Consider the following 17,019-nt stretch of genomic DNA (forward strand, 5'->3'; position numbering starts at 1 on the left):
ATTTTGTCCATGATATTACTGTGTCTTCGAATTAATGTGCGTTTACCTCTTGGTATCTCCACTTCCTACGAACGATACCAAGAAGGGCTGGATATTTTTTAGAGAGGGGGGCAGGCATTCATTTTCTGTCATGTTTATTTTTTTAGCCTATTTTACTCTTTTCTTTATACGTTGTGTTCATTCTTCCCTTTTATCCCTTCTTTTTTTATGGGTCCCTCTTCCTCTCTTCTTTACTTTTTGTCCATTAGTGTCTATTCTGTTAACCTTCATACTCAACCAGAGGAATACACTAAACTGTATGCGTCATATTAAAGAAATGAAGAACAGAAAGTATGCAAACACAAAATCATTGAAAAATCAATTAATTTGAATATGGAAAAAAGTTGAATCACAAATTACTGAACTCTTTTAAAAGTATTAAAACTACATAGTTACTAATTTGAGTTTGAAATGATCTTTTTCCATTCACTCTATTGGATCAGTGTGTAAAGATTACGTTGAACAGGGCCAATGGCTCCTCAAGGCTCATTCTTTTCATATTTTGTTGCTACTTTGTTATCAGAAAAACCATATTTCTTTTTTATTCCGCAATAACATAATACTGCACCTAGTGCTAAATATGTAACACAGCCAATTACGATGCCAATAATATCGCCAAATTTTAAACCTCCTGTAATAGAAACAAATCCATCATAAGTACATAAAAGCGAAAAGGATACCCTTTTAAAGTGGCACTAGCTGTCATATTATTGTTCACCGATTTGACTCAAATTCTCATATTTGATTTATGACAATATAAAACATTTAAACAAATTATTCAAAGTCTAAAATAAACAATTTACATAATATGTACTCCATAATATGTAGCTTTGTTTTGTTTGTTTTTTTAGTCTAGACGCCATCAAATTTACTATCGAGTTGACCTCCGAAAACCTCCGATGGCCATATAAGGGATATATACAATAATAGATATAAAAAGATTAAACGAACCCGTGCAATTTGTTTTTTTCTAGGTATATTTAATTTCATATTATATATAAAAAATACATGTAAATCATCTTTTATAAGATTTTTTTTTATGTGGATCGAATCGGTCAATCAAATGATTGACCTTTGTTTCACTTTCAATGTTGACAATCTTTTCCTTTAAATAACAGATCACGAGCGAAACGTCTGTTTTCCATCTCTAGCAAAGGGGTTAAATTGAAGTTCACATAATTACGGATTCTATGAGGTCAAATTATTCACTTGCAAATAAATATTTCATCAGTTATGATTCTTAGCATATTTTGACAAAGTTAAAACATACATGCTACTAAAAGCGTTTTTTTGTTTGTTTTTTTGTTTTTTTTTGTTGTTTTTTTTATAAATTCACTATTTCACTTTCATTAATGATTGAACATGATTGGTTTTTTTTTCTTCTTCATTTTTTAGCTAGTGTCCCTTTAAGCTTATATATATGAGAAGATGTGGTACTATTGCTAATGAGACACCTCTCCAAAAGAAACCAAATAATAAATTTGAATACAAATTAACAACACAATGTCACCGAAAGGCCCTCCACAAAAAATACTACTTATTCCACACAGTCAACTAGAAAAGGCCTCGAAATGACGAAAATCAATTAATTCTAACGACATGACTTATGACAAAATAATGAACGTATGACATTTGATTCACATTAACAAACGACAACCTAGGCGTACAAGCTCTTGGCTTTGGACAGGCCCAATTATTGAATTAGTGTTATGTAGGTTTTCAGAAAGTAAGCATCTTTTTCTTAAATAATATACAATTTTCAAACAACATAAGGTTATTGTTTTTCTATATGCTATGATTATGTTTAGTTTGTAATATTCGTTTTTTTTTTATTTGTCTCACCTGACTTTGTCTGGTCAGTTGGGTGTGCTGAACCTGAAATGCATTTTAGACGGATCTCAACATTTACATGAAAAACAATTACTTCTTCTCTGGGTATATATTTCATAAACGTCCGGTGATCATTAAATAATGATTTCCATAGTGTGTACATTTTCAATGTGTAAAACTCCATAAGTAATTTTGAGGTGCCGCTTATTTGTCGAACTCTTTTCGAAATATTGCTCAAACCTTTGAAATAACTTTCCACTACTGTCTTAATACTTGAGGCTCTAGAGGCTGTGTCGCTCACCTTGGTCTATGTGCATATTAAACAAATGACACAGATAGATTAATGACAAAATTGTGGTTCAGTGATGGTGATGTGTTTGTAGATCTTATTTTACTGAATATTCTTGCTGCTTACAATCATCTCTACCTTTGAAGAACTTTGCACAGTAGTTACAGCGGAAAATATTTTGTAAAATTTACAAAATTTATGAAAATAGTTAAAAACTCCACAAAGGATCAATTGACCATTTTGGTCATGTGGACTTATTGTTAAGTCTTACTGTGTTGTAATTATTGCTTTTTACATTTTGTTTCTACATTTAATAATATTCAACATAATAACCAAAAGCTGCAAAATTTTCTTAAAATACCAGTTTAGGGACAGCAACCGAAAAACAGGTTGCCTGAATGGTCTGAAAATGTAATGGCAGATAGATCTTGACCCAATTTTATGATGCCAAATTTGCTCTAAATGCTTTGGTTTTAGAGATATGAGCCAAAAGCTGCATTTTACCCTATGTACTACTTTTAGCTATGTCGGCCATCTTGGTTCGCGGGCAGGGTCATCTGACACAATTTCAATACAAAATACCCTAATGATGATTGTGGACAAGTTTGGATCATTTTGGTCATGTTGACTTATTTGTAGATCTTACTTTGCTGAACATTATAACTGTTTATAGGGTATCTCTATCTTTAATAATATTCAAAAACGGCAAAAATTCCTGAAAAATTACCAATTCAGGGGCAGCAACCTAATAACGGCTTGTCGATAAAAACCAAAATCTACATTTACACCTATGTTCTATTTTTGGCCATGACGCCCATCTTTGTTGGTTGGCTGGTTCACCGGACACATTTTTCAAACTAGATACGCCAGTGATTATTGTGGCCATGTTTGGTTAAATTTGACCCAGTAGTTTCAGAGGAGAAGATTTTTGTAAAAGTTAATGACGACGGACGCCAAGTGGTGAGAAAAGCTCACTTGGCCTTTTAGGCCAGGTGAGCTCAAGAAGGTTTGAGGATTTTCAGAACTATTCCGAGATGCTGGTTATATTGTGAAACCTATGTGACATAATATATATGTACTTTATTAAATCTCACGTATTTCAACTGTATAAGATGTGGTCATAGTATCATGAATACATGTCCATTCCATTTGATCATCTTTCTCAAGTAGTGGGTTTATTATTACAAAAATGCCTGATGAATTTCCAGAGAAATTAAAGTTGTCCTTAGAAAGTGTTGTGCAAAAACCATCGCTTATACATGTGATAGACCCAATATTAGTATTACTCCATGATGCTTGCCCTTGAAATGAGATGATTTGACATCCCAATTCGAAATGCGAATTCAATTCAAGCGAGCCATATCCTTTGATAGAAATAAAACCTGAAAAACAAAAGATTTTAAGTTTAAAACACAATTGTATCGTTTTATGCTGACGGATCTTTTTAAGTCGAGACGCGTGTCTGGCGTAAATATAAAATTTTGAATCCTGGTGCTACATGTACTATGATTAGTTTATTCACAACCACTGGGTTATTCATATCTATAAATATAAATTACCTGTTCATAAAACTTTATTTTTTGAAATGCTTAGGCATTTCTACCCCAGAAATAAATAATCTTAGATGTATTTGGCATAACTTTTATGATTTTTTTTGTCGACGATTCGCTTCAAATTCGTACTTTATTTGGCCTTATTAAAAAAGATTATTGAATGTCACTGATGAGTCTTTTATAGACGAAACGCACGTCTTGCGCAAATATTTGAATCGAGTTTATTTACAATCCTGGGTCGATGCCACTGCTGGTGCTTTTTAAAACCCCAATGATATCACCAGCCCAATAGTCAGCACTTCTGTGTTAACTTGAGCTATCATAGATATGTTAAAAGTTATAGAGTAACTGTTTAAAAAAAACTTTGAATTTATGAAATACTTTGGCTTTTTTCCCTCACAAATAGATTATCTTAGCTGTATGTGGCTGAAATTTTAGGAATTTTTGGTTACACTGTTCTTCCAATTCGTACTTCATTTTGGCTTTTTAACGGTTTTTTTTTTATTGGAGCGTTACACCAAAAAGTCTGAAAAGACTAGTTTTTGTCTGAATTTGCATGAATTTTTATTCGACATTTTTTCTATTTGTCTAGAACTTTTTTTTTTCCTAACATAGTGTTACGGTTCGGGTCTGTGGACCTCAAACTGTTTTAAGTCACAATCTATAGGTTTGGACAACCTTGGTAGTAGGTTAGCAGTCAAAGCGTTAATCATAATATTTAGTATTCCGGTTGTAAATTCCGTAGTGAAACAATCTAGGTCAGAGTCCAGTCTATCTATATATGGGGAAACCTACTCAAAATAATCTGGTAGCGATGTTAGAACAGTTGCTGGTGGTATATTCTCTGATAAAGCTTACAGGGTATAATAATAAAGGTCCCTGGTATCGGGTTGCAACGTTAGAACCAGAGCATACGAAAGATGCCCTTTTTATACTTAACGCCCACAACCTGCATCCCCATGGTATCAGTTGGCAATTCTACGGTATTGCATTGGTTGAATGCCCACTAGGTTATAGGTCGTGTGTCACATGCGCAATCAAGGTAAATAAATGGTGGCATATCGGAAAATGGGACAATGGAAGCTTAGAATTAACAAATAATATGCCCAGTTACAATATACAAATAAAGGCAACAGTAGTATACCGCTGTTCAAAACTCGTAAATCTATGGACAATAAACAAAATTGGGGTAACAAACTATAACTGAGGGAAACGCATTTAATATAAGGGGAGAACAACGACACAACATTAAAATGTAACATAAACAGAAACGAATTAAGCATTAGACAAAATTCGCTGAGAATAACAAATATAACATCAAAACCAAATACATGAATTTGGGATAGAAAAGTACCGTGACACGTCTTATCGTGATGTGAATTCACACTCAAATATAAGAGAAAACAAATGACACAACGTTAAAATGTTACACACACAGAAATGAACTGCAATATAACAATGGCCATTGTCCTGACTTGGTACAGGACATTTTTAAAGATAAAAATAGTGGGTTGAACCTAGTTTTGTGGCATCACAAACCTCCCGCTTTAATGGCAATGTTAATTAGAACATTAAAATGACAACATTACATGACAGGACTACAATACAAATAAATGGGAGAAAATAGGATTAAAAGCCAACAAAAGGTACTTTGTTAAAAATTTAATACGCCAGACGTGCCTCTAATGGCCATCTTTCCAAAGAAACTTGAACTTATTTAACCCAACCCTATGGATGAATGTAGAGACATGAAAGACATATATTTGCAAAAGTGGTTGTAAGTATTACTGTTCATTTAATAACACTGAAATTAAAAATAATCACAAATAAAACTATAAATAAGCACAATATTTCCAAAACAGAAATTTCTAACAGATCATAAGAAAACACTAACTACAACATTAACTTAATTAACACTGTGTATCACGCATAGTAAAAGCCAATGTGAAGTCATATACTGGCTACAACATCTAAATGAGTCCTTATCTTTCCTTTAATATGTTTTACAAATATTTTCATGATTGTACCAATATACTTTAAATTCAGAAATTGTGATGTTAAAAGTCATAAGAGATTTTTTTCAGCATGATTGGTGTGTAGACTCCAAATAAATGAAATATTTTGGTCCGTAATTTTTTCAATCACAATAAAGAATATAACATGTATGATGAATGAATACAATAATTCCTGAGTATACTAAAAAGCAGATTTTTTTTTTTTGTTTAATTAAAATTATAGGGCTATTGCATGAATATACCGTGACAATGATTACCCGGGGAGAAATAAGGCTTGGATCATGTCGAGGGCCCCCTTTAGACAAACAGTGAAACAATCTCTATATCTTATCATTCCCAATAAATAAAACAATATAAACACACACTAATAATATTATTCGGACACTACACCTGAAATATAACGGTGTTCGTACATATAATCTCAGTCACACAATTAATTTTCCAGACCTTAACGGCCGCGACCACGAGCAAGGTACACCAAAGAAAGTGCAGTCTGGATAATAAGAAAAAGAATTATCATAGCTTTACATAAATATACTTATCACCCTTTACCCTTATCCCTATTTTGTAACATTACCCCAACCCTCTGGAAGAGCTCGCCTCGAACTATAGATAATAAGGAAATGCTACCTACAAAACCATACCTACAAAAATTCATTATAGTCTGTAAGATCAACCTCGATTTCTTTTAGTTTGTTCCACTTTTTTGGTGGTCGGGTGCAATCTGTTTCTGCTGGTTGTATGGTTTATTCTGAATTGATTGTTAGGTCTAACAGTGCTTCAAATGACTGTAAAGGTAACTTGTGATAGTAATGGTTAGGTTACTGGTGATGGTTTTGGTAACAAAGTTTTCATTCTCTTGGATAAATCAATAGGTTCGTCAATAGTTAGCTCATCATAAACTGCTGCAATGGTCTTTGTCAAATCCAGGGTTGTGTCGATAGGTGTTGCCGGTTCTGGTGATACTGGAGGGTTGGTAGGTGTGCAGTCTGCTGATATAATAGTTTTTGGATGCGAAATAAATGGCTGGTCTGATGGGGAATACGTCATAGGATCTTTAAATGGCTGTGGAGATACGGGTTCTAGGTACTTGCTAAAGAGAATATCAGATGGTATAAAAAGTGATGGAGACAGTATAGTTGTGGTCACTTCATTCCCCAACCTCTTCATCGGAGAAGGTGTCCTCGGCTCATTAAGAAGCTCAGCAAAATCTTGCATCTGCTCATCCAAAAGTGCTGTAATGTGTTGTATGGTTGATTATGACTGCCTTGGACTAGTACTTGTTGACGGATGGGTATGAACAGGTTGACTTCGTGACGGAAAAGTCATTTCTGTTACATTTCGGGTCTGTGGACCTCAAACTGTTTCAAGTCAAAATCTGTAGTTTAGGACAACCTTGGAAGTAGGTTAACAGTCCTTACTACTGGTTATTGTAGTCACAAATTGCTGGTTTTCAACCATTGGTAGCATGGCTTGTAAAGGCACTGGTTTTATATAACACACTTAAAATATTAAGAGTCAGAATCAACTCTTAATTAATTTAATACACAGCTAAAAGAAATATTTCTTACAAATATAGTAATCCCTAGAGCATAAAATAGTACAGAAACCCCCCGTGAAACGTCAAGCTTCAATCATAATATTTGGTATTTCGGGTGTTAATTCCGTAGTAAAACAATCTAGGTCAGAGACCAGTCCTATCTTTATATGGGAAAACCTACTCAAACTAATCTGGTAGCGATTTTAGAACAGTTGTTTGTGGTGTATTCTCTGGTATAGCTTACAGGGTATACTAATAAAGGTCCCTGGTATCGGGTTGTAAAGTTAGCACCAGAGCCCACGAAAGATGCCCTTTTTATACTTGGCGCCCACATCTCCATGGTATCAGTGGGCAATTTTACGGTACTTCATTGGTTGATTGCACACGGGCTTATAGGTCGTGTGTCGTCTTCTATTCCCACAGTAAGCACATGCGCAATCAAGGTAAATAAATGGCGGCCTCCAGTAAACGTAAGAGAAGTATAGGACAATATCGGAAAAGGGGACGATAGAAGCTTAGCATTATCAAATGATATGCCCAGTTACAAGATATCACCCGTATATAAATATACGATAAAGGTGAGAAAGGGTGACAATGATAACCCGGGGAGAAATACGGCTGGGAACATGTCGGGACCCTTTTTGGACAAACAATTAGACGAACTCTATAACTGATCATTCCCAAATAGATATAACAATAAATACATACAATTATAATATAATTCAGACATGATACGTCACACAATTTAAAAAATTTCAGACTTTAACGGACGCAACCGCGAGCAAGGCAAAACAGAGAAATTGCAAAGAGTCTGGATAATAAGAATAAAAATAATCATAGCTTTACATAAATATACTTATCATCCTTAACTCTTACCCCTATTGTGTAACAATAGTATAATTATGTTTAAAAAGGTTCTTGATTTTTCTTGACATGTGTCTTGACAGTATGAATATTCAATTTGTCTTAAAATTTCTCCACACTTCCTGTAAAATACCTTCCTGTATCATTTAATGAGAGTATTGATTATTCTCGACCAATTCTTGATTGTCTTAATTTTTCTCGATCAGTCTTAACATTCTTGACATTCTTATGCTCATATTCTGCACTGTTAATGCCTTTTTAATGCTGTTGCTATGGCTAAACTAAACTTTGAAGAATCAAGGATTAATTTTGCATGAATATAAACTCATCATGGATACCATGATTAAAATTTCATATCTACACCAGATGCGCGTTTCGTCTACAAAAGACCCATCAGTGACGCTCGAATCATAAATGTTAGAAAGGCTAAATAAAGTTGAAGAGTAAAGAGGTTTAAAAAATCCTAAAAGTTGTGCCAAATACAGCTAAGGTAATCTATTCCTGAGGTAGAAAAGCCTTGGAAAATTTTAAAAAATTCTAAATTTTGATAACAGGTTTTTTATTATTATGAACATATAAATGATAACTCAAGTCAACACAGAAATGCTGACAACTGGGCTTGTGATACCTTTGGGAAAATGAAAAGATACCCTTTTTGTGCAAGTAAGTTGGAATACCCTGAATTGCCCATATAGTTTTGATTTTGATTTTCACTTGGAATATATGTTACTGTCAAACAGCATTTAGATTTTTGCCCTACGCAAATCGCCAGTTAAATTTGCTTTACTAAAATAGGTAACTTGAGGCACAGTTTTAAAATGTGACCATATGTCTCTTTTGGACCCCACAAATGATCTGTTGTGTTTTCGTTAAGGTCAAATATAAAAAAGAAGATGTGGTATTATTTCCAATGAGACACCTCTACTCAAGAGACCAAAATGACACAGAAATTAACAACTATACAATATAAACATTTAGTTTATAAGGTAACCAACCAGCTTAGCATATTTAAGCTATTTAAGGCACCACCATGCACTCCCGTAAAATTGTATGCTTTAATTATAATGTATTACAAAGGTTCCATTTGTAGAATGTCAAATAAATCCTCATTGAAACTTTAATGGTTTGATTCTTTAAAATCAGATAACTCGGAAATAGTGATTCCAATGACATTGGAAGCTTATGGAAAGATCATTCAATCACATAGTAAACAACTTCAAAAATAAATATTACAATGGCAATTTCAAATGTTCACATGAGTCAATCATCGGAAGTTAGATAAATGTTCAGAATAAGGACGTGGTAACTCAATAATCACTCGGCTATTGTTCAGTTGGGAAAAGATATTGCTGTCTCCATTTAGTTTCCTTAATTTCTCTTTTCAGTTGTCTGTTTTCTGCCTCAAGGTCTCTCCGTAATTTTCTTTCTTGTTCATATTTTTGTACCTTCTTTTCGGACCTCTTCTAATTTTTGCTTAACAGCTTCTCTTTATCTGGAAAACTGATCGATACCAAGACACAACCATCGTATATATCCCTCTAATTCCTCTTTGGCTTGGGGGTGGGCGGTAAAACAAGTGGCTGTAACTCCAAACTGGATGTTTGGCAAGATCCATCTGTAAACTGTGTTGAGTTGGCAGCAATACCGAAAGATGTGTTATAATCTACTAACAACTATAAGTAATCGTACGATCTTCAACAATGAGCAAAGCCCTTACCGCATAGTCGGCTATAAAAGGCTCCGAAATGACAATGTACAACAATTCAAACGAGAAAACTAACGGTATTATTTATATAAAAAATGAACGAAAAACAAATAAAAATACAGAATTGGATCCAATGTTTAATTAAAACCCTTATTCATTTAATAGAACTACCAAAAACATTTTTTATTCAAAATTGAGTGTTGAGTTTGATAATCTGTTTATAGAAAAAAAGATATTTGTGATAACTCCCTCCTGAAAAGTAAAAAATGTTTAGATCTGTATTATGCGCGTCTCTTTACATGTAAGATCCATTTCATAAGATAATGATTTCTATAGAAAAAGGACCCGTTTTTTTTATTATTCCTGGAGTAGATAATAAATTTCTTTTAATCTTTGGGAAATTATTCAATGTATTTGATGTTAAAACAATTAAATTCATAATTTTGATGAAGCAAATCCATTTAAATTTCAAAAACAAATTAAAAAGATTATATTTTCATCTATCGACTAACTTTATAAACTGTATTGGCAATAATGGTTGATTACAGGTAACACAGTAATTTTCCATGTGACAGTTGCGTGTAACCTGGGGTGTGGAATACCTATTTTTCTGGGGAACATCCTGTCCACGTATAATACTTAATATATATACCAAAGATGACATTACACAAATGTTTTTGTTAAATCAAGTAAGTAAGCTATACAAATCCTTGGAAGAATTAGGAAACCATCCTAGTTTGCTATATATAACCACATTTTGGTACAATAATTATTTACCATATCAGCATTGAATATTATGAAATATAATGTCTACAGTATGATTGGTTTTAATCATTTAGTAAGATTTAGGAATCAATATTTCATGTATTTGTAATTACCAACATTTAAATTGTTTTATATCAACATACCCCCATTTAAATTGTATTATATCAACATACCCACATTTGTATTGTTAATACTTTAGATTTCATAGCCATATATGTATACGTAAATATTTATATACCCACATTTTCAATTATTTTACAAGCCCAACTTTCAGAAGTGTAACTTGAAACTACAGTATTTTTTATTTTAATTTTACCATTGAAATTACTTTCAAACCATTTTACATCTTTATATATCACAAAGACGTGAAACTGGTTAGAGAAAAATGTAGTGAATTTAATGACTAAGGACGGTTAGCATGTTTGGTCGACTATATAATTATTTGATTATTTGTTTCTACTTCTCTGTTATGAAATTCAATGTTCTAACGTATGTTTGTGTTTATTTTCTTTCAAGACGTGTCATAGCAATTTTAACGGTTGTGATAAAACGAAGGTTTGACATGCCATAAAACCAGGACCAACCCTCAATTATTTTTTAAATATCTTGTATCAAGTCGAATATGACAGTTATTATTCAAAATTCATGTATATAATGCTTTGAGTAAGTGAAAATTGACAGAATGAATGTAATTTACAGTTAAATTGTTAAGTTTTCAGCGTTTATATGCGTGTTGGCGTTGTGTTTTTTTTTTATTTTTGCATTTCGGTGTTCCTATTGTTTCTTCGTTTTTCCTGTTTTATCGCTGACGTGTTTCCCTTGGTTTCTATTTGTAACGCGGATTTTTCGGTTTTTTTCTCACGGTTTATTTTCTCAATCAATTTATGACTAAAAAACCTGTTTTCAACTGATGCCTTTTTTATGAGCATTCCGAACTGTGAAACAACTCGTGATAATGGAATATTGCTTGATAAATAATCTATACCAACTTCACAAATAATACACGATGTACTTAAATATATATTCAAGGTACTTACATTGTTTATCATCTTAATTGTGTGTTATAGTGTTGCTTTTGTTTTCTGTGTAAATTATTACTATTACTGGTGTTTTTTTTAAACTAATATCCATTTGACGTGGCTCGGTCCTCATATATTCCGTTTTTGTGCTATTGTATTTTATTTTTTCTCGTCTTTCGTATTTTTCTTAAAGCTTCAACTATATTACTTTGGGTTTTTCTATGTTTAAACATTTGTAAGTTTTTATATTGATTATGATTATAACACAATGTTGGCAGCTGTACCCTTATTTATGACATGTTTACCTATTATATGTTTATTTTTGGTCACATTTAGTTGTCAATGTAATGTGTCTGTCATAGATGTGAGAGCTTTACCTAGCCATCAAAATAGCAGGTTAATACACGATGTGTTTGAGCTTTTTATTTACCAGTTTGAGATTATATTTGAATTTGCCTCGGAGTACGGTATTTCTTTTATGTTACTCGTTTGATGTCAACTCGTAGAAAATAACTGAATCCCATCTATAAATCTTGAAATGAGATGCATTTCTTTATAATCATTTAAAAATATTACAATTTTTGTTTTGACTTTTTACTATTTATAATAAAAAACAAAAGACTTAGTCCAATTAATTAAATAATATGTTTTAGCAGTGCACACACAAAAACCAAAAAAAACCAATATTGGGAAACAAAAAATCTACAAAAGCCCTGTTTGATCTGAGTTATGCTGGAACGGATGAAAGTTCCTGTTTTACCAATTTAATCAGTCGTATAACTAACAAAAATTACCACGAAAACAAAAAAAGTATTACAAAAATGCCGAACTCCAAGGCCAATTTAAAAAGGGAAGTCGATCAAAACTGACAAAATCAAACTTTATCAACCACAAATCCGATGGAAAACAAATGTCGTTTTCAGGCATTTTCCAAAGAAAGCAAACTTCATATATTACTTGTAAGATTTTTGCATATACATTTGTATCAGTTAAATTGACAAACAATATAGCATTTTCAGTTAATAATGGCATTCTTCGATCAGACTTTGTAGAATATGGTTAATTGTGCTGTTTTGCTTATTAACTCACCGTCTATTGATTTCCAAGTCAAGAAAGTAAATAACCAAACAAGGAAATAGTCCATGGGCGTTTCCTTTTAGGCAGAAACTTGTTTACCATTTGTGTAATTCTCTGAAATAATGCATACATTATTAATAATACATTAAGAAATAATCAAACTTCTTGATTGTTTGTGTTGGGCTTGCTTATCATGTCTGTTTCCTTTGTTTACACATTGTTGTCAATATAATGGAATTCAACGACTGTCATAAAAGTGCAAAGTTTGGCTAGCTTTAAAACAAGGTTAAATCAACCAATTTCTACGGAACAAAATGCCTGTATCAAGTCAGGAATTTCAGAGTAGTCCATTTGTTTGATGTGTTTGAGCTTTTTGCTTTGTCATTTGATTAGGGACTTTCCGTTTTTTGTTTTCTTCGGAGTACAGTATTTTTGTGATTTTTCAAATAAATGTCTTTGCAGTAATCAAAGTACAATATAAGAATAATCAAGACAAATGAAATGATCCATAACGTATTGTATGTTCCTTACCATTGTTTCAGCAGCTCAAAAAAGATATTGTAGTCTTCTTTGTATTTATAGATGTTTCTGTATTTGAATAATATTGTAAGTATCCTATTAAATATTTCAAATTGCTGGGGTGCTTTTTACAAGCTATTGCTCAATTGCTGGTTTTCGTTCAGTTTTTTTTTTAATTTTAAGAAATTACGAGAACGAATCAGTTGATGGGTTATACAATTAAAGGCAAAGCTTCCCACTCAATTGAAATTGTGTTTCAATATGCGTGGAGCATACCGATCATTTAACATACATGTTCTCGACATCTGTCAAAATCTATGTAAATAAGAGTCTTGAGTCTAAATGAACATGTATTTATAATTCGATTAATATTATATTTTAATATAATACAGTAATAAATATTAAATTCAATGTGCGTACGTAAACCTATACAATTTATTAGCATTTGAAATGACAATGCTGTTTTATAGAATTATAGAAAATAGGCTACACATCTTAAAACCTTTATAAAATTACTTATATATAATAATGACTATAATTAAATTTTATTGTTTCTCTGACTGATAGAGCATTTATATGTAAGTGTCGCGTTCATATTTCTCAAAGATAATCATCACAACGTACTTTCCATCAAGACCTGACATCAACACGTTATTTAAATTGTGTGGATACCATAACTTACTTGGAGCATAAAAAATGCAAGGACTCAATATATTTTATGTTTAACATCTCAATCTTTTGCAGAAGAAGACAAGCTTTCAAAACTGGGGAAAATGTGACATGTTATACAAAGTATTGATTTTAGATATGCAAGTAACGATTTTTTCTGAAATTATAAACACTTTATCAAGTCATTTCGAAATTCACTATTATAATCATTTGAAATAGTTTATATAAAATCGACCAAAATAGAATTAAAACAAGAATGTGTCCATAGTACACGGATGCCCCACTCGCACTATAATTTTCCATGTTCAGTGGACCGTGAAATTGGGGTCGAAACTTTAATTTGGAATTAAAATTAGAAAGATCATATCATAGGGAACATGTGTACTAAGTTTCAAGTAGTTGTGACTCTTAACTTCATCAAAAACTACCTTGACCAAAAACTTTAACCTGAACTTCGCACTTTCATTTTCTATGTTCAGTTGACCATGAAATTGGGGTCAAAACTATAATTTGGCATTAAAATTAGAAAGATCATATCATGGGGAACATGTGTACTAAGTTTCAAGTGGATTGGACTTCAACTTCATCAAAAACTACCTTGACCAAAAACTTTAACCTGAAGTCGGACGAACGAACGGAGGCACAGACCAGAAAACATAATGCCCCTCTACTATCGTAGGTGGGGCATAAAAAATAAGCCAATATTGAAAGTTAACTTTTGTTTGACTTCGTTTAGTACTACTACTTATTGCTGTTTTGTTATCAAATATGTATTCATAAGAATGTATTGAAAATCGATCTACAACCTAAAACAATTATGAAAGTCTTCAAAAAAGATAAGAACTGCGTCATTAACTATATGTCTTACCAGATGATATATAGAGATAAACACTCCTTATAAACAAAATACTAATGTTGTGAATGAAAACCGAAATTTTAATAAATGATCTGGCAAGTATGGCTGTCATTATATTTTACAAATAATCATATCGACAATCGCCATTGCTCATTCTTATAAAACTTTAAAGAATGTTAAATTTTACATATAATAAATATTGTAATCGAAAGGAGATTTTGGCATTTAAATCAATACTATTTGTTTACTTACTTTTGAACACACTTATGGAATGTATGTTCAATGATTACGAATACAAGTTTATTAGTTTTAGAAGACCTACCGATCTTACATTTCTCTGTATTTTACAAAAGATGGATTGATTTATGTTGCTTAACTTTCAGTGGCAAATATTTCACGCATATTCAGGACAAGAATAAATAAAATACATTTGGTTGGTCCTGTATTAGTGGCAATAGGTCGAGGACACTTATATTGCTACTCGAAAATAATGGTGTATTCGAGGACAGAAATACCACCTTACAACATGCCAAAGTGTTGTTGCAATGATGAGCTTTGCACCCTACCTACACGAGGCATCGGATATAACTTCTTTATTTTGACAAGACGTGTTTGTTGACTTATACATCCTGAACAGCAAAATGAACGCCCCTCTTTGGCAATGTTTTACTGACGGTCGTCGAAGCTTAGGCTTGTAGTGAACATATGTGTTATAAACAGTCACCCTTGGCTGAATTTTTTCTACGCAGATCTAATTTTTAACAATTAATACTCATAAGTTAGTACAAAAAAAACCTGCAGCAAAAATACTCTATAATCGGATGACAAATTGCAAATTTTTTTCTGCTCTTTTGATTGAATGCAGCCATTTTAAAAATTAATAAAGTTGTAATCCTTTATGGCAAAAGTGACCATAGTTGCACGTTTCGAAGGTCCTCCTTAGTCATGTTTGCTTTTGTTCTGTAAAGGTTAATTTGTTTCTACTTTCAAACTCATTAATTCAGATTTAAATCACTTACCTAGATAACATAAGCTTGTAAAAAGTAAAATCACAAAAATACTATACTTAAAGGAAAATTCAAAACGGAAAGAGCAAAATCAAATGATAAAACACATCAAACGAATGGACACTGTCATATTCCTAACCATAAGTGTATTTGGTCATTGATTTATTGATTTATGGGAATTTCGTTTGTAAATCTGTTTGATAAATTTATTGTTTACAGATATCAGTTCGACCGACACAGGTAAAATATTTTATGAAATAAATTACAAATTCATGCATCTATTTTTAAATCAGGATAATATTAGTGTATCAGTAAAGAGCTTTAAAAAGATCAGGATGTTAATTCTTCTTTTGTAGAAGGGTCTAAATAGATTGAAAAAGTATATGCACACACAAGAAACAACTTTATATTTGGTTAATAAAGCTTCTATTGGGTTAATATTTTGTTGTTTCTTGTTTGCGTACGAAATATTGACGGAAAACTGCATAAAGCACTGTAAAAATACGAATGTTTCAGACTTTGCATGAATTTTTTATTCTACATTCTTCTATTTCGGAATTTTTTTAAAAGAATCTTAAAGGTAAGAATTTGTCTAATAAAGTTCTTAACTTTTTCTTGAAAACTGACAGTATTAACATTGTCTAAAACTTTCTCGACTCTTTCGTGTCTTGATTAGTCTTGTCCATTTCTTGAATGTCTTAAATTTGTCCCATTCTTGAACCCTGATGTGTGATGAGGAGGTGGCACGAAAATATTCTCTCTTGAAGGAGAATATTATATGAAGAATTTTTTTTTCAACTTATCCAGCATGTTTTTGTCTTTTTCATTTTTAGCCATGGCGTTGTCAGTTTGTTTTAGATTTATGAGTTTGACTGTCCCTTTGGTATCTTTCGTCCCTCTTTTATTCCGAGTCAAGAGGTAAGACTGATCCAGTCAAATATCGCATTATACCGTAATTTTCTATAAAATTCATTTAGCCTCGATTGTTGGACTTGCGTCGTTACTACAATCCCCTTCCCTTTCATGAATGTGACCTACCAATTTAGAGTATTTACCGGATATGTTATAACATGAACAACACGACGGGTGCCAAATGTGGAGCAGCTTACCCTTCCGGAGCATCTGAGATCACCCCTAGTTTTTGGTGCGGTTCGTGCTGCTTATTCTTTAGTTTTCTATGTTGTGTCATGTGTACTATTCTTTGTTTGTCATTTTCATATTTAGCCATGTCGTTGTCGGTTTGTTTTCGATTTTGAGTTTGACTGTCCCTCT

At 32.3% G+C, this 17,019-nt stretch overlaps 1 protein-coding gene across 2 annotated transcripts; it reads right to left on the reverse strand.

Moving 5' to 3' along the window:
• Nucleotides 1-224: 224 nt before the first annotated feature.
• LOC139522401 (uncharacterized) lies at nt 225-15,886 on the reverse strand. 2 transcript variants are annotated; one of them, XR_011664418.1, is made up of 5 exons: nt 15,760-15,886; nt 12,709-12,810; nt 3,238-3,540; nt 1,882-1,914; nt 225-670 (listed from the first exon to the last, which is right to left on the reverse strand). XR_011664418.1 is itself a non-coding variant. In XM_071315919.1 (5 exons), the coding sequence occupies exons 2-5, from the start codon at nt 12,761-12,763 to the stop codon at nt 519-521; spliced, it is 528 nt and encodes a 175-aa protein (XP_071172020.1). In that variant the 5' UTR covers nt 12,764-12,810; nt 15,760-15,886; the 3' UTR covers nt 225-518. The 2 variants fall into 2 exon arrangements, 1 of the variants encoding a protein (XP_071172020.1); XM_071315919.1 differs by having other exon boundaries at nt 3,253-3,540.
• Between the last annotated feature and the right edge of the window lie 1,133 nt (nt 15,887-17,019).

Source organism: Mytilus edulis, chromosome 5 (assembly GCF_963676685.1).
Source record: "Mytilus edulis chromosome 5, xbMytEdul2.2, whole genome shotgun sequence".
NCBI lineage: Eukaryota > Metazoa > Mollusca > Bivalvia > Mytilida > Mytilidae > Mytilus > Mytilus edulis.

What these genes read in the sequence shown, in the direction of transcription:
- LOC139522401 (XM_071315919.1), bottom strand. Translation starts at nt 12,763, where the DNA reads ATGGACTATTTCCTTGTTTGGTTATTTACTTTCTTGACTTGGAAATCA. An exon ending in GACTTGGAAATCAATAGACG is followed by an intron (nt 3,541 to 12,708) that starts GTGAGTTAATAA and finishes TTTGTTTTTCAG; the next exon opens with GTTTTATTTCTATCAAAGGA. An exon ending in AACTGACCAGACAAAGTCAG is followed by an intron (nt 671 to 1,881) that starts GTGAGACAAATA and finishes TTTCTATTACAG; the next exon opens with GAGGTTTAAAATTTGGCGAT.